This window comes from Myotis yumanensis, unplaced genomic scaffold, assembly GCF_028538775.1.
Source record: "Myotis yumanensis isolate MYYU_CA2020_CCGP unplaced genomic scaffold, mMyoYum1.0.hap1 SCAF_22, whole genome shotgun sequence".
In the NCBI taxonomy this organism is placed as follows: Eukaryota; Metazoa; Chordata; class Mammalia; order Chiroptera; family Vespertilionidae; genus Myotis; species Myotis yumanensis.
This window is the reverse complement of record NW_027223773.1, coordinates 598,484-621,714: the sequence shown is the minus strand read 5'-3', so window position 1 is coordinate 621,714 and position 23,231 is coordinate 598,484. Positions and strand designations below refer to the sequence as shown.

The following is a 23,231-nucleotide window of genomic DNA, read 5'->3' as shown; positions in this document are numbered from 1 at the left end:
CTCAGCTGGGGCCCAGATGGTCCCGGCGGGCGGCCCCTGCCCCTTCCCTCGCCTCGGAAGCTGCCAGAGAACGAGGGTCCCACCGGAGAGAGAGCCCCAGAGACCGGGAGACCGAGGGGTGATGGCCGGGACGGGGGCCACTTCCAGGACTCCAGCTAGGAGGTCGAAGTTCGATTCCCGGTCAGGGCACAGGCCCGGGTTGCAGGCTCCATCCCCGGTGTGGGGCGTGCAGGAGGCGGCCGATCCATGATTCTCTCTCATCATCGATGTTTCTATCTCTCCCTCCCTCTCCCTTCCTCTCTGAAATCAATTTTTATAAAAATATATTTTATTGATTTTTTTACAGAGAGGAAGGGAGCGGGATAGAGAGTTAGAAACATCGATGAGAGAGAAACATCGATCCGCTGCCTCCTGCATGCCCCCTACTGGGGATGTGCCTGAAACCAAGGCACATGCCCTTGACCAGAATCGAACCCGGGACCCTTCAGTCCGCAGGCCGACGCTCTATCCACTGAGCCAAACCGGCCAGGGCTGAAATCAATTTTTACAAAATGTATTAAAAAATAAAAAAAGACAGTTTTCTTCTCTGCAGGGCCCCGCCCAGGGCCTGCTCCTCTCTACCTTCGGGCGTGGCCTCCCGCCCCCCTGAGCGGGTTCTCCGGTCCCAAGGCAGCCGGGCTCTGCTGCCCGGAGGGGCGGTGGCTGCAGGAGCAGGTGTCAGGGCGGGTCCTGGGCTGCGGGGAGACCGTGCAGACGGCCCTCGAGGGCCGGAGCATCCCTGCTTCCCGCAGCCGAAACCAAACCCTGGAGAGACGGGACCACGTTCCCTGGAATCCTGGGGTGTTTTCTGACACCTTCCCCTTGTTCCACATCTGCGACCCCCCCCCCTCCATATCCATTCCTGTGACTACCCTGCCCTGTCCCCAAGCCTGGGCTGCCGGCCCCAGAGACGACCTCTTCTGCTGACCTCCAGTCCCGCCTTCACATGTACCGGCCCTTCAGGGCCTCCGACCTGGAGACTCCTCCAGGAGCAGGTTGTCCTGTGGGGCTCAGGGGGAGCCGGGCCTAGTGTCCAGGCTGAGGGAGCCCCCGGGGTGCACGCCTGCAGCTCGGCACCCCTGCCGCCCGCCCACCCGCCCCAGCAGCTCTTGGCCGCATCTCCCGCTCAGAGGGAGTCCCCTCTTCCGTGTAGATCACGCCGCCCCCTCACCCCTCCCCGAGCCTCAGGGAGACTCGTAGTGGAACTTGTCGGGCTGAGCCGCCCACCTAGAAACAGAAGGAATCCCTCTGCAGCACCGCAGGCAGGTGGGTGTTCTGTTTACACACTCCTCGTGACGGGGAGCTCACTACCTTGTTTTCCTGGAAAGCACCCGTTGTCAGGAAGCCCGTGGAGCCCGGATTCTGTCTCCTGAGAGTTTGCACCTCTGGGTGCAGACCTGTGGCCCGGACCCTCCCAGGCGACCCCACCTGCCTTTTCCCGGCCCCGTTCCCTGTGTTGGAGGCCAAACCCCTGTCTTTTTTTCCCATCCGTCTTTTGTTTTGAAATAAGACGATGGAAGGCGGACGCGGACCTGTTCCCCTGATTCCTGGGCCCAGCCTTGTCCAGCCCCCTGACCGGGACCCTCTCCCCTCCTCCTAAGGTCTGCTGCTTCCCAGCACCCACTGGGCACCCCTGGCCCTGCAGCCGGCTCTCCGCCCGCTGCCTGGAAACCCCGTGAGCAGCCGGCGGAGGGGAAGTGCTCACATGTGTTTCTCGTTGGCGCTGGCTGACCTCCTCCGCAGCCTGTTTGCGTTACCCAGATGCGTTTGATGTCCCCGAGCCGAGCCTCGGCCCTGCCTCTGTGCACAGGAAGGGCTGAGCCGGCGCAGGAGCCGTGGGACCCTGCTGGGCCCTCAAAGCCAACACCACCTCCCACACCTGCCCGCACCGTCGCCTCTGGGGCTGGGCCTCCCGGGCTCGTCCTGTCTGTCAGGCTGCTGCTGAAGTCGGGGTGCCGACGGGCGAGGCCCCAGGAACTGTTTCTGTCCCCGGCTGGAGGCCGGGAGAGGATTAGAGTGGTGCCGGGAGGTGCCAGCATGGCCACCGCTGTGAGCTGAGTGTGGGCACAGGCGCGCGGCGGGAATCGGCGGCGGGAACAGGCGGGTGGGAGACTCGGGGCTTTTCATCTTTTATCAGCATCTCTGCCTCTGGCCGGACAAGGAGGAGGAGGAGGAGGAGGAGGACCCCGTGGGCACCCCCAGGCCGGGGGTGAGCACCCAGCTGAGCCCCCTGTGGGTCCAGGTGCCACCCCAGAGCGACGTCTCCGGCAGGTTCCAGGCCCTTGCCGGCTGCCAGCGCGGGTCCTCGTAGATGCGTTTTCGACGCCGGGTTCTTCCCCAGCCCGGCTCCAGCCAAACCTCAGCCAGGCGGCCAGCCCGGCCCGGGCCGTCCCCACTCTATTTTAGAGTCGCAATGATACCCTGCGCGGCCACAGAGCGGCCAGCTTCTCCGAGGAGCCGTCTGAAGTCCAGGCGGCAGCTCTGGCCCTGGACGGCTCCAGGCGCTGCTCCTGTGATTAGGGTGTGGGGGCCGAGAGCGGGGCGGGCCCGGGTGCGCTGGGGACGCCCTCCTGTCCTTCCCGGGACCCCAGGGTGATCCTGAAGGGTGTCCCATGGGTGTTGCCCATCCTGGGGTCTGGCCTGGAGATTGGATAATGTCATGAGCCCAGGTGTGTCCATGGGGAGAGCCAGGCTGGACCTGGGCCCTCGGGCGGGGCAGGAGAGGGGGCCGTACTCAGCAGGGCTCTGCCCCCAGGTGCCTGGCACCTCCCAGCTGGGTTTGCTCCCAGCTCAGCAGGCTGTGTCCCTGCTCCTGCTGCCACCCCAAGGGACCTCCTGGGCCCCAGGAACCCCAGGGCAAGGCCTCCAGCTTGGCCCTGCAGCCCAGCCCGAGCTTTGGGGCTATGGGGGAGGGGCCCGGCTGCAGGGTTTGGACCCCTAGAAGGAAGCTCCCAGCCCCCCTGAGGCCCGAATCCAGGCCTCGTCCTCTGTGGGCAGGTCGGAAACCTCCTCCCGAGGCCGGAGTGGCACTGAGATGAGCTGAGCCCTGGTCTGTGTGACCCCTTCTGGTCCTCACAGTGAGTTGTTCTTCAGGGTCACGTGCAAACCGTTTCACAGCCCTGCAGGCTGCAGAGCGGGGTCCCTGTCCTGCCCGTGTTAACCCCGTGGGTTCAGGTCTGTGGGTGCTGGATTGTGGGTGCTGGATTGTGGGTGCAGGACTGGGTGCAGGATTGTCAGCGTCCTCATTTCTGGGCAGGCCCGGAGACTCGGGCCTGATCCAGAGCCTGGCCCTAGGCCTGTCTGTCCTCTGTCCACCCCAGGGCCCCTGTTCCAGGTCCTGCCGTCAGCCAACAGCCCCTCTGGGGGTCTCGGGAAGGCCCTCCCCGGGGCTGAGGCCTGAAATCCGCCCCCGGCGGCCTGTTGTCACACAGCCGGGGAACATCTGGGGAAGAAGGAGGCCAAGGCATCCTGGCTCCCGCCCTTGTCTCCGAGGGGAACAGGTGCAGGGGTGGGCGGACGCTGACCCGCTATTTCCCATAAGCCGAGGCCTGGCTGGGGCCAGGGCGTGGGGGGGGGGGGGTGGGGAGGCCCTCTGGCCGCGCCTTTGGAGGGGGGTGTGCGATGGGGGTGGGAAGGGATTTGCCACAGAAGACCCAGCCAGGGCCTGGAGCCCCGCCACATTCCCACACTCGGCCTCGCGGTCGGGTTTCCTGCTGAAACGGTATCTCTGAGTCCCGATCTTAAACCCGCAGCTTCTCAGCCCAAGCTGTTGGCAGCGGCTCCGGCCGTCTTAAGCCACCCCCTTCCTCTCCTGGGGGACCTGGGAGGAAGGACACCGGATACAGGGGTCGCGTGCCCCGGGGAAGGGGTCGGATGGACCCGAGGTCCCCGCCCGCCTCTGTGTCACCAGCTCTGAGAGCCTCGCCTCTCCGAGTTTCTGTCTTCTCACCTGCCTTTTAATATTTTTATTGATCTCAGAGAGGAAGGGAGAGGGAGAGAGAGAGAAGCATCCATGATGAGAGAGAATCACTGATCGGCTGCCTCCTGCAGGCCCCGCACTGGGGATTGAGCCTGCCACCCGGGCACGTGCCCTGAGCGGGAATCGAACCGAGACCTCCTGGTTCATAGGTCGACGCTCAACCACTGAGCCACGCCGGCCGGGCTGGGATGGCAGTTTTGTACTTTCTGGCTTCTGATCACTGTGGCTATGACTGGGGTCCATGTTGCGTCCCTGAACCCGTGTAAGGACTTGAAGGAGCTCCGTGCGTGGGCAGGTGACTCCTAACCCATCTGGACGGGGTCTGAGGCCTTGGGGACCGCACAGGAGGGGGCAGGGGGCTTCTGATTCCCACCCTCTCCCCGACAGGCCCCCGGCCCCTCGGTCTGTGCCGGGGAGACCAGCCCCCCCCCCCACCCCCCACCCCCGCTTCTCTTTCTCTCGCCTCCCTCTTGCTTCTTGTCTGTTCGGGGACTGCAAACTGACACTCGTCAGCTGGAGCCAGACAGAATTGGGAGGGGATCTGTCCCCACACCCTCGCTCAGCTTCCCTCCTCCTTAAAAAAAAAAAAAAAATCGTATATTATCTCAAGCAGCTCTGTGTGTGGGAAACACAGTCTGGGGGGAAGACAGATGGGAAGGGGGATGGGGAGGGAGCGACTGTCCCCGATTTGCACGGAGGAGGGCTCAGGAGAAATGATCGAGGCAGAAGGACTGAGGTTAGGCTGGGAGAGCTGATCCTTAGGACCAATGAGGCCGCGCTGTCCATGCCCAGCCCTAGGGCGGCGACACCTGGGTAAGGGAGGAAGTGGGGCTCCCACCTTCCACCCCAGGGGGAGTCCTGTCTCAGACGCTCAGCTCCCCGACACCCTGAGGTGGCAGGAGTTTGTGGATTTGAGGATTTAGGGATCCCGGGAGGCAGGTGTCCTTGCAAAGCCCCCAGGGGCCACCCGCTGGTGTGTGGCTGGTCAGGGTTTCTCCAAATGGCACCAAAATCAAGAGCCAAGAAGAGAAATGGGGGCACCCAGCTCACTCCGGGAAGCCAGGCTCCCAGGCAAGGTCAAGGGACACCTGGGAATCCAGCCGAGGCTCGGCCCCTCGGAGGACGTGCCCTTGTCCTTGACCCCCTGGGGCCCCCCCAGTCTCGGGGTGAAGCTGGAGGGGGGGTCTAGAGATGAGGACAAACCCTCCACTTTGCCGGTGGGCGAGCAGGGCCTTCCCCGGTGGAGAGAACAGCCTGACTCTAGTCTTTTTAAAAAAAAAAAAAAATTAAAAAAATACTGCTGTTCATTTTAAACATAGCACTTCTGCAGGCTAAAAAAAAAAGTGAGCTTAAACAAACACTTTCGCTGTTTCTTAATGAACTTATTGTGCTCGGCTCCGTGGGAATGTGACAAAAGTCTGGAAAATTTATTTCTGTGTCTGCGAACCCGGTGGATGTGTGCTGCTTAGCTGTGCTGCAGCGCGTGGGTGGGGCGGGCCGGCCGCAGATGGGCCGGGCACACGGCAGCCGGCGCGGGAGGGGCGCGGGAGGGGCCGCCACGGGAGGCCCAGCGCACAGCTTGCATTTCTGCTGCCTCCCCCGGCGTAGTAGCCGCCGGTGGTGCCGCGGGGGCGAGGCGGGTTGTGAAGCTGAAATACACGCGTCCCTTATTCACGGACTGGATCACCGGCCCCCCAGACTGTGATGCCACCTCCCAGCCAGGCCTCCTCCTCTTCATAACTGGGGGTGTAGAGGCCCATCCCCATCGGCCACGCCCGGCCCTCCACAGGCCACGCCCATCCCTCCACAGGCCACGCCCAGCCCCACAGGCCACACCCATCACTCATAGTTCAAGCCTAGCCATCTATTGGCCACGCCCAGCCCTCCACAGGCCACGCCCAGCCCCACAGGCCACACCCATCACTCGTAGTTCAAGCCTAGCCATCTATTGGCCACGCCCAACCCTCCACAGGCCACGCCCATCACTCATAGTTCACACCTAGCCACCTACAGGCCACGCCCATCCATCCATAGGCCACGCCCAGCCCCACAGGCCACACCCATCACTCATAGTTAAAGCCTAGCCATCTACAGGCCACGCCCAGCCCTCCACAGGCCACGCCCAGTCATCCACTGGCCACGCCCATACCTTCACCAGCCACGCCTACCTCGCCATTGGTCACGCCCACCCCCGCTTCTTCAGCTGAGCCCAAAGCAGAAATTCTAAGCAAGGAACAGGCCGTGCAGGCCCTCAGCCTCCGGCCTCCTGGGGAGGGAAGGGCACAGCGGGCAAACCTGTTAACCAGGGACAAACGGGGGGGCCTCAGACAGTGGGGCGGCCGTGGGCCCCTCCTCAGGCAGCAGGTGAAAGCCCCCTGCCTGGGGCCTGGAAGAAGTGCCGCAGGCCAGGCCTCCGTCCTTCGCGCCGTTTCCTGTGAGCCTTGCTTGACGGACAAGGTGCGAGGACCCTCCTTAGCTGTGGACAGGGAGCCCTGTTAAGTCGCCATGGTAACCCTCTGGCTGATCGGGACTCCGGTTGCTATGGAAACTTGTCTCAAACCAAAAAGTATTTGGGGGGAGGGTTTTCGGCAGAGAAAGGGTGGTGGGGACCATCTGTGGCTGCGTCACGTGGCCCAGGATTCTGTCTGTTTCCTGTTCAGGTCCCTGGAGGGGGGGGGGTGGGGGGGAGGGAGGCTTGTCCCAGACCCCCCCCCCCCCCCACCTGGTAGCATCAAAACAGCTCTCCTGTTTCCATGGTGACCGTCTGACAGCATCTCTCAGGGCCTCATCTGCTCTTGACACAACCGTGAAAGCAGCCACGCAGACGTCCCTGGTGGCCTGTCCCCGGGTCCCCGAGCCTCCCTCGGACAGGGCCCTTCCTGCTTGCGGCCGGACCGGCCAACCTCCGCTTCCTGGGTACCACCCACAGTGCAGGATCACGGACTGGATCACCGGCCTCCCAGACTGTGATGCCACCTCTCACCCAGGCCTCCTCCTCTTCATAACTGGGGGTGTAGAGGCCCATCCCCATCGGCCACGCCCGGCCCTCCACCACCCCGCAGGATCACCACCCCGCTTCTGTGAGCTGGGTGACCCCGGCTCCCGGGGGCCCTGCCCTTGCACTCCGAGGCCCTCCGTGAGGCGGTTCTGCCTGACCCGCCCGGAGGAGTCGGCCCGTTGGGTAGCGTCTCCTGTCCCCGGTCCCTTCTCCACTGGGACTTGGTGCGTCGGGACCCCGGGTCTGCGCAGGGCCATTTCTCGTGGTCTGTCGCTCACGTTGGCCCCAGCCTGCTTGGCTCAGCGGGTAGAGCGTCAGCCCTCGGACTGAAGGGTCCCGGGTCCCAACCCCGTCAAGGACACGTACCCGGGTTGCAGGCTCAGTCCCCGGTCTTGGCCTGGACTCGTGCAGGAGGCAACCAGTCGATGCGTCTCTCTCACATCGATGTTCCTCTCTGTCTCTTCCCACTCCCTTCCACTCTCTCTAAAAATCAATGAAAAATTACCCTCGGGTGAGGATTCACAAGCAAATGTGTGTGTGTGTGTGTGTGTGTGTGTGTGTGTATATCTCATTACACGGCCCCCCAGTCCGAGTCACCTGGGCTTGGAGTTCCTCTTGGGGCTTTGTCCCTCCTCCCCCCGCCCCCCGCACCATCTTCTGAAGCTGGATGTCGGGAGAGGGGCCTCGAGGGGAGAAAGAAAATCAGCATTTCGCTGGCCCAGTGCCCTGGCCCCCACGTTGTCATTCGTGCTCAGACTGTGTTCCCGAGTCACTGAGGGCCCTCGGTGCCCCCAGACCACAGGTGTGACCCCAGCCCCACTTTTGAGATGGGTCTCCCCAGTGTCCCGGGGGCAGGGGGGCTCAGACTGGCCAGCGAGGAGCCACAGGAAGGCGTGCGAGTCGCCGGGGAGGTCGGAAAAAAGGGGCCACACCCCGGGGACCGTGGTGTGTGGTGCCCGCCGCCTCCCTCTGCCCCTTGGGGAGAAACTCGATCTGGGAGGCAGTGTGCTGAAGCCCGGCTCGGGGACGCCATCGGTCGGTCCCTCCCTCGCGCTTTTCTCCGCCCAGGACTGCGCGCGAGGGGCTTCCTCAGGCTGGACCCTCGAGGGGAGGGAGGCATCGGAGCAGCCTCGGGGAGGTCAGGCAGGGCACCCCTTTCCGGAAGAGTGGGGTCGGCTGAGACAAGAGGGCGGTCAAGGCCCTGTCCCAGCGGCCTCCCGCTGTTCTCCCCAGCCCCGCCACCCGCCCGGAGGGGAGCCGGGTCTCGGGCTCCAGCCCAAATCCTCCCTGGCCCTGATGAGCCTTTCCTGTCCGCTCCAGCCAAGCGCTCTGATGCCAGAATAATCCGGTCGTTAATAAGCGCGTCACGCGCTGTGTTTCTGGCTCTCGCCCTTTTTACGTTTCAATCCGTCGAGGAATCGCTTCGAGCCTCAGCCCCCGGACGCTGGCCGCCAGGAGTCTCCTGTTTTGCTGGTCTTGACGTCAACTTCATTCTGATCCTGAGCTCCCACCCACTAGAGCAGAGTCAGGACGGCTGGGGTCCTCTCCCAGCGCGCGCCGGCCTGGGGGGCAGGAAGGCGGAGGTGGGGCTTGGAGAACCGACAGGGACGGCTCTGCTGTGGCCCCTGCCGGCTTCCTGGGCGCTCAGACCCCCCCGCGGCCTCGCGGCCAGCAGCCGGCCAGTTCAGCCACAGTGGACAGGGACCTCTGCCAAGGCTGGGGCAACCCGTGACCAGGGCCCCCTGCTCTTTTTTTATTTTTAATATATTCTTATTGATTTCAGAGAGGAAGCGGGGGGGGGGGGGGGGAGAGAAAGAGAGAGAAACATCAATGATGAGAGAGATTCATGGACCGGCTGCCTCCTGCACGCCCCACACTGGGATGGAGCCCACAACCTGGGCATGTATGTGCCCTGGATAGAGCGTCGGCCTGCAGACTGAAGGGTCCCGGGTTCAATTCCAGTCAAGGGCACAGGCCGGGGTTGCAGGCTCGATCCCTAGTAGGGGGCGTGCAGGAGGCGGCCGATCCATGATTCTCTCTCATCATGGATGTTTCCATCCCTTCCTCTCTCTCTCCCTTCCTCTCTGAAATCAATAAAAAATAAAAAATATATTAAAAAAAGAAAAAGAAATCTGGGGGTGGGGGGGGCCTCTCTTACCCCTGGGCTGAGAGGCACCTCCGCTCCCTGCCCCCAGGGGGCGCTCTGTGGGCAGCCGCGGATGATCCTGGCCAAGGTGTCCCTTACCCCGTGTTTGGGTGTTTCTGCTCCCTTCCTGCTGGCTCCGGTTGCCCGAACACCTGATACTTCCTGCTGTGAGGCCAGTCCGTCTGCGACCCACCGCTGCCCGCAGCAGGATCTTCCCGGGCAGCCGCACCTTCCTCCCTGGCTTCCTTCCCCTGTGGTGACTATCAAAGCGTGTGCATGTCTGTCTCGGAAAGCCCGAGAAGCTTGACATGACGTATGATTGTTTTACACACGAGGGACAGGCCCAGGAAGCAGCCAGTGAGTGGCTGAGCGAGGAGCAGAACCCTTCAGATCCACCCTGTGCCCAGCCCGACCTTCTGGGCGCCCGGCGGTCTCTGCGGCCTGCGCGTGCAGTTATATACAAACGACACCCCGGACCCGCTGAGCAGTGACCCTCAATCTAAGGATGGGGGCGGGGGAGAGGTGGCCGGCAGGCTGGGTGTGGGGGTCGGGGACCTTCTGCTGCAGGAGGGATGGGAATTCACACAGCGGGGGGCCTCCCATTCCCATCAAATCCAGGAGGACTTCCTGGAGGAGGTGGGGTGTTTGGAAGAACCTGCTGAACGAGGGTGTGGGGCAGGCGATGAGAAGCGGTAAGCGTAGATGTTAGAAGTGGGATCATGTTTCCCCGAATTAAAGGAACCCGGGGGACCTCGTAACCAGCGCAGAGCCCACACGTGGACGCCGTGGCATTTATACGCACATCCCGCCCACCCTTCAAAACCAGGGTTCCTTTCTGCGGGCTGCTCAGGTATCACACAGTCGCCCCTGACACCCGCCCGCCCCGACAGAAAATAATGATTCGGGGGGGTTCTGAGAGCCAGCGTAATTAGTCCAATTAATCTCTGGCGATGAATTATTCTGTGCGATAATCGCCTTCGGAAGCAAAGGATTCATTAGCGTCCCTGGCTGACAGCAGGGAGTTGTACGTCCTTTTATCGCTCCCGCCCCCCACCCCACCCCCCGTCCCTGATGAGAGAGAATGAAATTGGCTCCCACTTGGATAAATTCTGTCTCCATTAACAGGGAGGCCGGCCAGGGGAGGCGCCGAGCCCGGGACCCGGGCAGCCGCCTGTGTTGCTGGCTGACCCCTGATCTTTGGGGGGTGGGGGCTCAGTTTATCCAGTGGAAACTGGGGGAGAGTTGAGTGCGAGTTTGTGACCAGCTAGCAGATCAACAGAGCATCTCCGTGGGAGCAGGAGCGGTGTCCTCGTAACCGGACCATCAGAGGGTCCGGGCTGCCTGTCGCGATGTGAGCCAATGCAGCAGACACAGAACTGAGTCACAGCGTTTTTCCCAATCCTGCCTGCGCCGTGGGAGAGCAGCAGGCCGGCCACAAACACCTGCTCTGCCCCCCTCCCACCATCAGCAGCTGCTTGTGTTGGGGAGAAGGACAAGGATGATGTGGGGAAGCAGGCAAAGGGTCTGCCAAATGGGCAGTTCACAGGTCTGGAGATTTGCAAAGGACTGTGGGTCTGCAGAGGGCTAAGGGTCTGCAAACTCCTGTGGGTCTGCAAAGGCCTGTGGGTCTGCAAAGGCCTGTGGGTCTGCAAAGGGCTGAGGGTCTACAAAGGCCTGTGGGTTTCTAAAGGCCTGTGGGTCTGCAAAGGCCTGTGGGTCTGCAAAGGCCTGTGGGTTTCCAAAGGCCTGTGGGTCTGCAAAGGCCTGGGGGTCTGCAAAGGCCTGTGGGTCTGCAAAGGCCTGGGGGTCTGCAAAGGCCTGTGGGTCTGCAAAGGCCTGCGGGTCTGCAAAGGCCTGTGAGTTTGCAAAGGCCTGTGGGTCTGCAAAGGGCTGGGGGTCTGCAAAGGCCTGTGGGTCTGCAAAGGCCTGTGGGTCTGCAAAGGCCTGTGGGTCTGCAAACTCCTGTGGGTCTGCAAAGGCCTGTGGGTCTGCAAAGGGCTGAGGGTCTGCAAAGGGCTGTGGGTCTGCAAAGGGCTGGGGGTCTGCAAAGGGCTGGGGGTCTGCAAAGGGCTGAGGGTCTGCAAAGGCCTGTGAGTTTGCAAAGGGCTGGGGGTCTGCAAAGGCCTGTGAGTTTGCAAAGGGCTGGGGGTCTGCAAAGGGCTGGGGGTCTGCAAAGGGCTGGGGGTCTCCCAGGGGCTGGGGGTCTGCAAAGGCCTGTGGGTCTGCAAAGGCCTGGGGGTCTGCAAACTCCTGTGGGTCTGCAAAGGCCTGTGAGTTTGCAAAGGCCTGTGGGTCTGCAAAGGCCTGTGGGTCTGCAAAGGCCTGGGGGTCTGCAAAGGCCTGGGGGTCTGCAAAGGGCTGAGGGTCTGCAAAGGGCTGTGGGTCTGCAAAGGGCTGTGGGTCTGCAAAGGGCTGGGGGTCTGCAAAGGGCTGAGGGTCTGCAAAGGGCTCTGGGTCTGCAAAGGGCTGTGGGTCTGCAAAGGGCTGTGGGTCTGCAAAGGGCTGTGGGTCTGCAAAGGGCTGTGGGTCTGCAAAGGGCTGAGGGTCTGCAAAGGGCTGTGGGTCTGCAAAGGGCTGTGGGTCTGCAAAGGGCTGGGGGTCTGCAAAGGGCTGAGGGTCTCCAAAGGCCTGTGGGTCTCCCAGGGGCTGGCGGCTCTGGCTTCTGCAACAAGGTTGTTCATCTTTCCATGATCACAGCCCTCCCAGGTGCGCTCCCAGGTCCCGCGTGCAGCCCCCAGCCAGGTTAGAACGTGCCTCCTTTAACCGGAACCAAACCGCGGCGGTTAACAGAGCAGGACTCCCGTTTCTTGCAATCCTAGCTGGTCCCCAATATTCTGTTCCTGCCCCGACATCCTCGGCGTTAACGGAGCTGCTCCCACGCGGAAAGGCGATGGCGTCCCAGTGGGGTCGGCCGCGGCACCGTCCACCTTCGGGGCCGGGGTGGCCTGGATGGTGTGCCCCCTGCATGGGCCTCCCAGTGGGGGAGGGACAGGCGCAGGCAGCCATCAGTCAGGTCTGGTCCCTGGTCCCAGGAGCATCCTCTGCCGCAGTTCCCATGGCAACTAACGGGCCGAGCCAACAGCAGGAAGAGCTGCAGCCGGGTCGTCGCTGGGGCCCCCCAAGTTGGACGAGGGGCACGGGAATCCGCTTGCTGTACACGGAGTGGGAGGGGGGCCGGGACACCTGGGGGCCAGGGGCTCCCTTTGTCCGTTGGAGGAGAAAGAAGCCATGTTCTCCGTCTCTTCTCTGCCTCTCTCCTCTGAGCCCGGGCGCCCCCTCTGCGTCCTCCACGTCATTAAAAATAGATGACCCCAGGGGGCAGAGGGCAGGGGGCGCCAGCTGCCAGGGCCCCGCGCCCGAGCTGGGCTGAGGGTCACTGGCAGGGGGCGCACAGCCGGACGCCCGGCCCTGACCTGACCGCAGCGGCTGCAGGGAGAGTCCAGGACAGTGGCCTCGCAGGTGACCGTCAGCCTGTCCCTAAGCACAGGTCCGTCCTGTGGACACACATCGGAAGCGAATCAGGAGACCCATGGATGGCCAGGGGCCAGTGTTCTGGGCTCTGCGTTCTGCGAGCTGGCTTTGTCGTTGAGAACCTGTCGCAGGCCTGGCCGGCCGGCCGGCATAGCTCAGGGGTGGAGCGTCAACCCATGAACCAGGAGGTCCCGGTTCGATTCCCCGTCAGGGGCACACGCCCGGGTTGTAGGCTCAATCCCCAGTGGGGGGCGTGCAGGAGGCAGCCGGTCCATGATTCTCTCTCATCATGGATGCTTCTCTCTCTCTCTCTCCCTCTCTCTTCCTCTCTGAAATCAATACAAATATAGTTTTTAAAAAAAGAGGAGAGGGGACCCCACGGGACCCCTCCAGGGGGAGGCCAGCCGACGGGGGGGCATTAGGGTTCGGGGTCAGGAGGAGGGCAGGGGAGCCTCCGTCCCACACCTGTGCTGCTGAGGAGGGAGGAGGGGGGTGGGGGGGCGGGAGGAGGGAAGGGGCTGGCGCTCAGCTTGGCTGTGGCTGGTTCCCAGGCTCCTGCCTTGGACTTGGCCGGGCCGAGGAGGCTGAAGCATCTGATTAAGCAGCGCCCGCAGCCAGGGTGTTGGCAGGAGGCCGCACCAACCTGCCTGCCTGCCAGGCGCCCCGGGAAGGTGGTTCCAGGCCAGAGATGTGCAGGTTCCGGAGCGGGACGGGGCCCGGGGGAGGGAGAAGGGCCCGGAGGACGCCTCGGACCGGGGCCGAGCGGGCCAGCAAGGCCTGGGCTGGCTGGAGGCCGCCGTCTCAGAGAGAGAGAGAGAAGCCGGGCCTGGCCGGCAGCCCGCTCCTCCTCTGTCTCCTGGCAATCCGGCCTCTCATTCATCCTGCGGAGGGGACGGGCCTCTTCCCGGGGCCTGAGGGACGCGGTCCAGCCCGTCAGAGGGGCCTCGCCGTGTCCGGTTTGATGGTCTCGGTTGTCGCTTGTCATTTATTTTGGGGGGGAAAAGCGTGGACGTTAGCCAGGCCGGTGTGGCTCAGTGGTGGAGCATCGACCCATGAACCAGGAGGTCAGGGTTCGATTCCCGGTCAGGGCACAGGCCCGGGTTGCACTCGATCCCCACAGCCTGTGTCCCCTTTACCTGTGGCCTCTGGGTAAGCGGCCCCTCACCCTGTGGCCATTTGCTCTGGGGGCTTCCCCCTTCCCCCCACGCCCCTCCAGCCCCAGGGGACAGGGGTCCTGTCCTCGCACCAGTGCCTCTGGGCGGGCGGCCGCTCTCTTTCTCCCGTGGGGGTCCCTCCCAGCCGGTAACCTTGGCGGAGAATGCCCCGCCTCCCCTCGCTCTCCCTGGCTTAGATCACCAAGTACCACGATTTTTCCCGGGTCTGGCTTCCGCCGCCTGCCTGCCTCCCCTGGCAGATTTTGTTTTACCTCGAAAAGAAATTGATTTGGGGTCTGCAAACCGGCTGACTCCCTGCGTTCGCTCGGTGGGACCGGGCTCTGCCCCGGTGCCGCCTGGTCCAAGTCCCTGATGCCACCCCCTCCCTCCTGGCAGCATCTCTCACTCCCTGGCCCCCCATTCAGCGCACGGCACCCTCCGTGCTCCCCTGCAGCTCCAGGGACCCTCTGAGCCCGGGCCCCAGCCGGTCACTGGTCCCCCAGGTCCTGCCTGCAGCCCCAGGATCCTCAAACCAGTCTGGGAGGGGCCGGCGGGTGACTCCTTAGACAGAGGGGTGCAGACACCAGGTGGGCACTTCGCCGCCCCCCTCTTCCCCCAACCCCCCCGGAAACGCCGTGAGCAACCAGTCTGTGCTGCCCTCCAGCTCCTGGAGGGCTCGGCCTGCGCAGTGCGGCCACCAGAGGGTCCTGTCTGCAGAGTGGCAGGCGGCACAGGCCTCCCGGGGCCGCTGGATGCCCACCTGGCCCCAGAGCCCTCGCTCAGCCTCCCCCTCCCCCTGCTGTGTAAGGGGAAGCCAGGGTTCCCCCAAGCCCAGCTGTCTGCCTTGGGAGGCGGCGGAGGCTGTCGCCCTCTGCTGGCCGGTTCCTGTTACTGCAGAAGGTGGAGTCCTCCCTGCTGCCCTCAGCCGGATGGAGCGGAGCTGGACAGGGAATCGGGGGAGGTGGGGGGTGTCTCTGCAGCCGATGTCTGGGGCCCCCATCCTCACGAACCCGGGAGGCTCCGGCCCTCTGTGCATTCCTAACTGTGGCTGTCGGGGCATTAGCCGGGGTCCCCCCAGGGCACAGGCCGGGAGGCGGTGGCCAGGACTTGCACGCAGCCTCTAGGATCAGAGCCGGCTGCTCTCCTCCACGTGCTGCAGGGACCTCCCGCCGGGCGCTCCGCTCAGGAATAAGAGGGTGCCTCGCACCCAAACGGGCGGCAGACCCGGGCCCGTGGGCGTGGAGACGGCCCCTGAGCCGGCTCCGAATCGGATGAGGCAGAAGGTGCTGGAGCCCAGGCTCACGTGGAGGCGGGGGGAAGGGACTGGGCGTTTGCTTTGCTCGGTGCCAGGAGCTCACGGTCCAGATCCTCTCCAGTCCTCTCAGCTTCTGGGGGCTCCTCTTAAAATATATATTTTTTATTGATTTTAGAGAGAGGAAGGGAGAGGGAGAGGGAGAAACAGCCTTGATGACAGAGAATCATGGATCGGCGGCGGCCTGAACACCCCACACTGGGGATCGAGCCCATATCCCGGGCACGTGCCCCGACCGAGAATCGAACCGTGACCTCCTGGTTCCTAGGTTGAGGCTCAGCCACTGAGCCCCGCCGGCGCCCGGCTGAGGTTTCAGAATGGTCAGGGGCATGTGTGCGGGGCTTTAGACGGCCTGAGGGGCGGGGACCCCTGGGGAGACGGTCCGTCTGGGCCTCCCTGACCCCCAGGCTCCGGGGATGAGTCCTCCTCGCTCACCGGCTTCCTCTCTCCTCCCAGACCCGGAGTCCCAGAGGAAGAGGACGGTGCAGAACGTCCTGGACCTTCGACAGAACCTGGAAGAGACCATGTCCAGCCTGCGCGGGTCCCAGGTGACCCACAGGTGAGCTGCGGAGGGGCCGCGCCCTCCCCACCCTGCGGACTCCCTTTTCCCTCTGTGACCTCCCCCCATGGGTCCCCTGGCGTCACCAAAGGCTTCCCTCTTCCCGCTCTGAGGCCTCCCTCCTGCTAGGGCCCTAGGGTGGTGCCCTCCCCACACGGGGGCCTTTCACTCTCAGCTCTTTTTTGTTATTATTTTTATTGATGTCAGAGAGGAAGGGAGAGGGAGAGAGAGAGATAGAGACATCGATGATGAGAGAGAAAATCACGGATCGGCTGCCTCCTGCACGCCCCACACTGGGGATCGAGCCCGCAACCGGGGCATGTGCCCCGACCGGGAATCGAACCGTGACCTTCAGGTTCATAGGTCGACGCTCAGCCACTGAGCCACGGGCCCTCTTGTCTCTTTGGCTTGCAGCTCAGTGGGGCCCACCCAGTGTCGCCCCGACTCTGTGCCATGTGCGTGCGCCCCTCACCCATCCCCGGACCTCACAGCCTCCAGCTGCTTGAGCATCATCCTCCCCCAGCAACGCCCCCTCCCCCCCCCCCCCCAGTCCCCCCCGCAGGGCATCCTGGCCGCAGCCTCGGTGACTCAGAACTTCCCCCACGGGCTCCTCGGGCTGCCCAGATGAGCTCATGCTGCAGCGCCAGGGGGTAGAGAGCGAGCAGCCGCCAGGATTGGGAAATTGTGGGTGTGTGTGAAACAGGAAGGCTCCGAGGGGGACAGGCCGCCTCTCCAGCTGGACGAGAAAGCGGGTCCTCCCCATCTCCTGGGGCTGGAGAATGAGAGCAGGACGGAGAAAGGCCTTCCTTAGCCCAAGTGAGAGCAAGGGTACATTTACATACCCCCGGTGACGGGGAGCTCATCACCTCTCCACCATCCCGGCCCACGGAGGGATTGCCACGGCGCAGAAGTGGAACTGAAATCAGGCCACTAGCCGGTTTGGCTTAGGGGCTAGATCGTCGGCCCACCGACTGAAGGGTTCCCGGATCCGATTCCGGTCGAGGGCACGTTCCTGGGTTGCAGGCTTGATCCCCAGCCCTGGTCGGGGTGCATGCAGGAGGCAACCAATCGACGTGTCTGTCTCACGTCCGTGTTTCTCTCCGTGTCTCTCCTCCTCCCTTCCACTCTCTCTAACAATCAATGGGAAAATATCCTCAGGTGAGGACTAACCAAAATACAAATTTTAAATAAGTCAGGCCACAGTCCCTTTCACCCACGGGATCTAGTTCTCCTGGTCAAATCACCCTCCTCCCTCCTCCACACTCGTCCCCCTAGTCCAGTGTTTCTCAACCTTTTGGCCCTTTCAATACAGTTCCTCATGTTGTGGTGACCCCCAACCATAAAATTATTTTCGTGGCTACTTCATCACTGTCATGTTGCTACTGTGATGCATCGTCATGTAAATATCTGATCTGCAGGATGGTCTTAGGCGACCCCTGTGAAAGGGCCGTTCGACCGCCAAAGGGGTCGCGACCCACAGGTTGAGAACCGCTGCCCTAGTCCATCCCATCCTCGCGCCCCAGCCCTCTGCTCCCAGGCGTCTACGATACCCCCAATGGTACGTCAGAGGCCCTGCGCTCTGGGCCACCTCTGCTCAGGCCAGGGATGTGGTCAAGGGGGTCCTGAGGCAAAGTGGGTGGTGGGGCTGCAGGAAGCCCTGGACTTGGACCCCCTCCATCGGCCTCCCCCCCCCTCCCCGCCTGGGCCAGGGCTCAGCTTGGCTCATCATTTTAGAGAGCTGGTGGACGAAATCTATTTTTTTAAATGTGTTTTTATTGATTTCAGAGAGGAAGGGAGAGGGGGAGAGAGAGGTAGAAACATCAGTGATGAGAGACTCATGGACCGGCTGCCTCCCGCACACCCCACACCGGGGATGGAGCCCGCAACCCGGGCATGCGTCCTGACCGGGAAAACCCTGACCTCCTGGTTCATAGGTCGACGCTCAGCCCCTGAGCCACGCCGGTCAGGCTGGAATCTTGAACACCCTCCTCCTCCCCCCTCCCGGGAAGGGGCTGGAACGGCGCTGACCGGTGGCCCGCCAGCCCATGCCGGGAAGGCAGAAAGCACCTAGTTGCCAAGAGGGTCACACCCTGAGTGACTCACCCCCCCGGGAAGGGCCGGGCGGCAGCTTCAGCCTCCGGGGGCCACTGACCCTGAGCAGCCAGCCCCCCAAGTTGAGCAGAGCAGCTCGCCCCCAGGCAGGCGATGCTGGGGGCGGGGGGGGGGGGGTGGTGGACGAGGGAGGCCAAAGGCTTTTGCACACAGCTGACTGGTGGGGCGGGGAGGGGGGTGGGGGGAGCGCAGCTTGGATCTCTGGCTTCTGTCTCCCGTTATGGGAAAGGGAACTGAGAGTCCTGATTGGCTTTCTGTTTACATGGACCCAGGGCCACTTCTGCTGTTAGTATAGGTTCCTATTGGTCCCCCAAGGCCTCCCGGGGGAGGTGGTCTGGGCAGGTGGGGGGCTCTGGGGAGCAGGCTGAGGGACTCCCGGAGGAGGTGGCCTAGGGAAGGTGGGGGGCCCTGGGGAGCAGGCTGAGGGCCTCCCGGAGGAGGTGGCCTGGGCAGGTGAGGGGCCCTGGGGAGCAGGCTGAGGGCCTCCCGGAGGAGGTGGCCTGGGGCAGGTGGGGGGCCCTGGGGAGCAGGCTGAGGGCCTCCCGGAGGAGGTGGCCTGGGGCAGGTGGGGGGCCCTGGGGAGCAGGCTGAGGGCCTCCCGGAGGAGGTGGCCTGGGGCAGGTGGGGGGCCCTGGGGAGCAGGCTGAGGGTCTCTCGGAGGAGGTGGCCTGGGGCAGGTGGGGGGCCCTGGGGAGCAGGCTGAGGGCCTCCCGGAGGAGGTGGCCTGGGCAGGTGAGGGGCCCTGGGGAGCAGGCTGAGGGCCTCCCGGAGGAGGTGGCCTGGGGCAGGTGGGGGGCCCTGGGGAGCAGGCTGAGGGCCTCCCGGAGGAGGTGGCCTGGGGCAGGTGGGGGGCTCTGGGGAGCAGGCTGAGGGCCTCCCGGGGGAGGTGGCCTGGGGCAGGTGGGGGGCCCTGGGGAGCAGGCTGAGGGCCTCCCGGGGGAGGTGGCCTGGGGCAGGTGGGGGGCCCTGGGGAGCAGGCTGAGGGGGGCAGGTGGTGGCTGTGCCCCGAGTGAATCCGTGCCCTCCGCTCCCGCCCAGCTCCCTGGAGATGACCTGCTACGATAGCGACGACGCCAACCCCCGCAGCGTGTCCAGCCTCTCCAACCGCTCGTCGCCCCTGTCCTGGCGCTACGGCCAGGCCAGCCCGCGGCTGCAGGCGGGCGACGCGCCCTCGGTGGGCGGGGGCTGCCGCTCCGAGGGGCCGCCCGCCTGGTACATGCACGGGGAGCGGGCCCACTACTCGCACACCATGCCCATGCGCAGCCCCAGCAAGCTCACCCACATCTCCCGCCTGGACTCGGACGACGCCGACCTCAAGTCCGGCTACATGAGCGACGGCGACCTCATGGGCAAGACCATGACGGAGGACGAGGACATCACCACCGGGTGAGGGCGGGCCCTGCCTGCGGGGGGCGGGCGGGGGAGGGGGGGACACACAGAGGGACCGGTGGGGCGAGATCCCCTATGTGTCTGCTGGGCTGTGCCAAGGGCCCCCGCATTCTGGTCTTGGCCGCCCCTGAAATGCACTTGGTCCTCCTTCTAGACGTGGGTGTGGTGGGCAGGGCCAACGGCTCACTGGCCCCGGTGGCTGTCATTCTGTGCTGAACTGGGGGGGGGGGCTGATGCCTCCTCTCATTGGCCCCCCTGGCTGTCATTCTATGGTGTCCCCGCCCTAGTCCTTGACCTTCAAAAAGGCTGGTAGGTGGGAGGGGCCCCGGAAAGAGTGCTGGTCCCATCCCTTGTGCGTGGACCTTGGGCGACCCCCCCCCCCCCGCTACCCCCCCGCCTCCCCGTTTGTGCCAAGAGGGTGGTCAGCTCGCATCTGTCTGTCTCGAGAGGCTGCTGAGGAGAGAAAGTGTGTGGGTGACAACGGGTGGGAAGAAGCAGGTCGCGGTAGCAGCTGCGCCGCCTCCTCCCGGGTCCCGGCCCCTGTCCCCGGTTGACCCAGTGCCCCCCCCCTCAGTGTCTGCTCCTCCGCTTCCTTCCTCTGCGAATTGCCCTGTGCCCTCCGGCCCCGGCCCCGGCCCCGGCCGCAGCCTGTGAACCCTCTGCCCAGTCCCTGCCCCACAGGACCCTCAGCTTCGTATCTTTCTGTTTTTAAATATATTTTTGTTGATGTCAGAGAGGAAGGGAGGGAGAGAGAGAGAAACATCCACGATGAGAGAGAACCATGGATCGGCTGCCTCCTGCACGCCCCCCACTGCGGACGGAGCCCGCAACCCGGGCCTGTGCCCTGACCGGGAATCGAACCGGGATCTCCTGGTTCATGGGTAGAAGCTCAACCACTGAGCCACGCCAGCCGGGCTCATCTAATCTTTCTCTGCCCCCGTGGACGTGGACGGGGAGGGGTTTGTGGACAGCCGGGAGGGAGTGGGGAGGATGGAGAGAAAGGGGTGCTGGGTCTGCTGGGGCCCCCCGAGGGGCCACACAGGTAGCGGCAGGGACGCCTTCTCCCCAGGAAAATCTCTGAGTTTGCAAGAAGACATCTCAGGCCACCCACCGCTCCCGCCCAGGGAGGGACCAGGAGGGACCAGGCGGGGCCGTCCAGCTGAGCAGGCTGCTCCGAGCAAAACAGCTGACGCATGTGGGGTTGTTTATGGCCCGTAAATCCCAGGCCCCGACCTCAGACCTCACTCGCACTCGGCTCAGCTGGCCGGCCTGGAGCTGGGGCCCGAGGGGAGCCGGCCGCCCCTCCTGTGCTCAGAGCTTGTGCCAGGCGGGAGGGCCCGGGAGGGGCGGCCGGGCTATTTTCATGTTTTCTGAAGCGAGCCGGGTTTTCATGCTCGTCCGGCCCCCCCCCCCCCCCCGCCCCCGGAAGCTGTCCAGTTGTCCATGATCCCCTTAAAAGTTGGCACCTGCCCGGCTCCCCGCCTGACACCGTCCGCCGTGGGGGCTGCACGTGGGGACGCTGTAGACAGCCCTGCCTTGGCTGCCGAGTGTCCTAGGTGACAGCTCGGACGCTTTTGCCTCTTGAAGAGAGAAGAGGAATGTGTTTTTCTAAAAATAGTTCTGTCTGGAATGTAATCTGAAGAAGATAAGGTGTGGCCCCTAGCCAGTGTGGCTCAGTGGATAGAGCGGCGGCCTGCGGACTGCAGGGTCCCGGGTTCGATTCTGATCAAGGGCACAGACCTCGGTTGCAGGCTCCTCCCCGGCCCGGGCCCTGGTCGGTGCAGGTGCAGGAGGCAGCCAATCGGTGTGTCTCTATCACGTCGATGCTTCTCTCTGTCTCTCCCTCTCCCTTCCACTCGCTCTAAAAATCAATGGGAACATATCCCCGGGTGAGGATTGGAAAAAAAATAATAACAAAGAAGATAAGGTCTGCAGCCATCTGTCCCCCCATCCCAGCACCGAGGTCAGAGCGGGAGGTTCGGCCCCCACGGAGTTGGACGCAGGCATGGGGTCCAGCACCCGGTGTGCCCAGAGGGGAAGGGGACCAGCCAGCCCTCCCCGCGGCCCCTCCCCTCCCCTCTCCCTCTCCCCTGCTCTAACTAGGGGTTACCCCTCCCAAGTCTCCATGCCTGTCTGTGCAAATGGCAGTCTGGGTGGCTGTGCCCCAGCTTCCCAGGGTGAGGGGCAGGGTCCCAGGCTGAGCCAGCTGCAGTACCGACAGGTCGCACACCTCCAGGGGGCGCCACTCACGTCGGTCAGAGTCATGTGCTCAGCAGCCAAGGGCCCCGGGACCTTAGACAAGCCAGCAGGTCCCTTCTCTCTCTCTCTATCTTTCTCTTTTTTAAAAAAATAATCTTTATTATTGAGCCCTAACTGGTTTGGCTCAGTGCATAGAGCATCGGTCTGCAGACGGAAGGGTCCCGGGTTCGATTCCGGTCAGGTCACATGCCTGGGTTGTCAACTAGATCCCCAGTAGGGGGACGTGCCGGAGGCAGCCGATCAATGATTCTCTCTCATCATTGATGTCTCTCTCTCTCCCCCTCTTCCTTCCTCTCTGAAATCAATAAAAATATATTAAAAAGGAAGAAAAAGAGAGAGCTTTGCTGGGTAATCTTGGTTGTAGGTCCTTGCTGTTCATCACTTTGCGTATTTCTTGCCACTCCCTGCTGGCTGAGCAGCTGCTCCCGGAAGAGGCTGAGGGGGGGGAGGTTGAGGACAGCGGGCTCGGTGGTGGCTCCTCCGGCGGCTCCCTGTTCCGTGTGTGGCTGGATGTCCCAGGCCCCCGCCCCCCCGTCTCTCCCCCCAGCCCACCCCCCCCAGCCTGTCCTCTTGAACTGTGCCTGGGGCTCTGGAGCAGCTGCGATGTGTTTCCTCTTTGGCTCTGACGTTGAAAAATGTCAAATAAAAGAAACCGGAGGCCCCTGCCTTCTCCCAGGCTGGCTCTGTGCCCCCCAGAGGCAGGGAGCCCAGGCCTTAACGGGACGCCGCCCGGCCTTGCAGAGCGGCCGGGGCCTCCGCTGCCCCCTCCTGCGAGGGACCCCGACGGGCCCACCCAGCTCCAGGGCAGGAATCCGCGCGCACGGGTGCTGGGCGTGGGGGTTCGTGCCAGGAGAGGGGAGCCCTCTGGCTTCGGACGAGCGGGCAGAGGCGTTTCTTTGGTGTCTGCCTGTGTCTCCTCTTCCCCGGCGCGTTCTGGGCGGCCCACCCCCACCCGGGGGCAGCGGGACCAGGCCTGGCTTTGGCCCCGGGAACACGACGAGGCTCGGGGCACAGGCGGGGGGGGCCACACGGGGGAGGCCCCAACGTTCGATTCAGGAAGGAAACCGTTTCTGCCCTTGAACCGCATCAGGTCTAAAAGGAGGGAGAGGGCCCGGCCGGCGTGGCTCAGTGGATAGAGCCTCGGCCTGGTCCCGGTTTGATTCTGATTATGGTCACATGCCCAAGTTTCGGGTTTGATCCCCAGTAGGGGGCGTGCAGGAGGCAGCCGATCCATGATTCCATCGTTGATGTTTCTGTCTCTCTCTCCTGCTCTGAAATCAATAAAAATATAAATAAATAGATAAAAGGAGGGAGATGGCCCGGCCGGCGTGGCTCAGTGGGTAGAGCATCGACCTATGAACCAGGAGGTCAGGGTTCGATTCCCGGTCAGGGCACTTGTCCGGGTTGTGGGCTCGATCCCCAGTGGGGGGCGTGCAGGAGGCAGCCGATCCATGAATCTCATCATGAATGTTTCTATCTCTCCCTCTCCCTTCCTCTCTGAGATCAATAATAATATTTTTTTTAAAAAGAGGGAAGGTGGGAAGGAAAAGGAGGAAGGTGTAGAGTCAGCGATCCCCCAGCTCTGGAAACACCCCTTCATTCTGAAAACGGAAGAATGATGACACTCCCCAGTCGGTGTGGGGGTGTGGGATTGGGCTGCGTGGTTGCCGCCCCCCCCTGCAGACCCAGCAGGGCCGGCGGGAGGCGGGAGGGAGCCAGGTATTCCAGAGGGGCCGCTGGAGGGATGCTGGCTGCCATGGCAACGGATGCAGGCGGAAGCTGCGTGCGGAGCGGCCCCTCCTCCCGGGTGTCC

At 63.7% G+C, this 23,231-nt stretch overlaps 1 protein-coding gene across 1 annotated transcript in view; it reads left to right on the top strand.

The window, feature by feature from the left end:
- Positions 1-23,231, top strand: part of NAV1 (neuron navigator 1) — a 95,954-nt gene that overhangs the window by 34,150 nt on the left and 38,573 nt on the right. Inside the window, 2 exon segments of the mRNA XM_070401389.1 lie at positions 15,556-15,658; positions 18,809-19,156. Of these exon segments, the coding sequence (XP_070257490.1) occupies positions 15,556-15,658; positions 18,809-19,156 (451 nt within the window).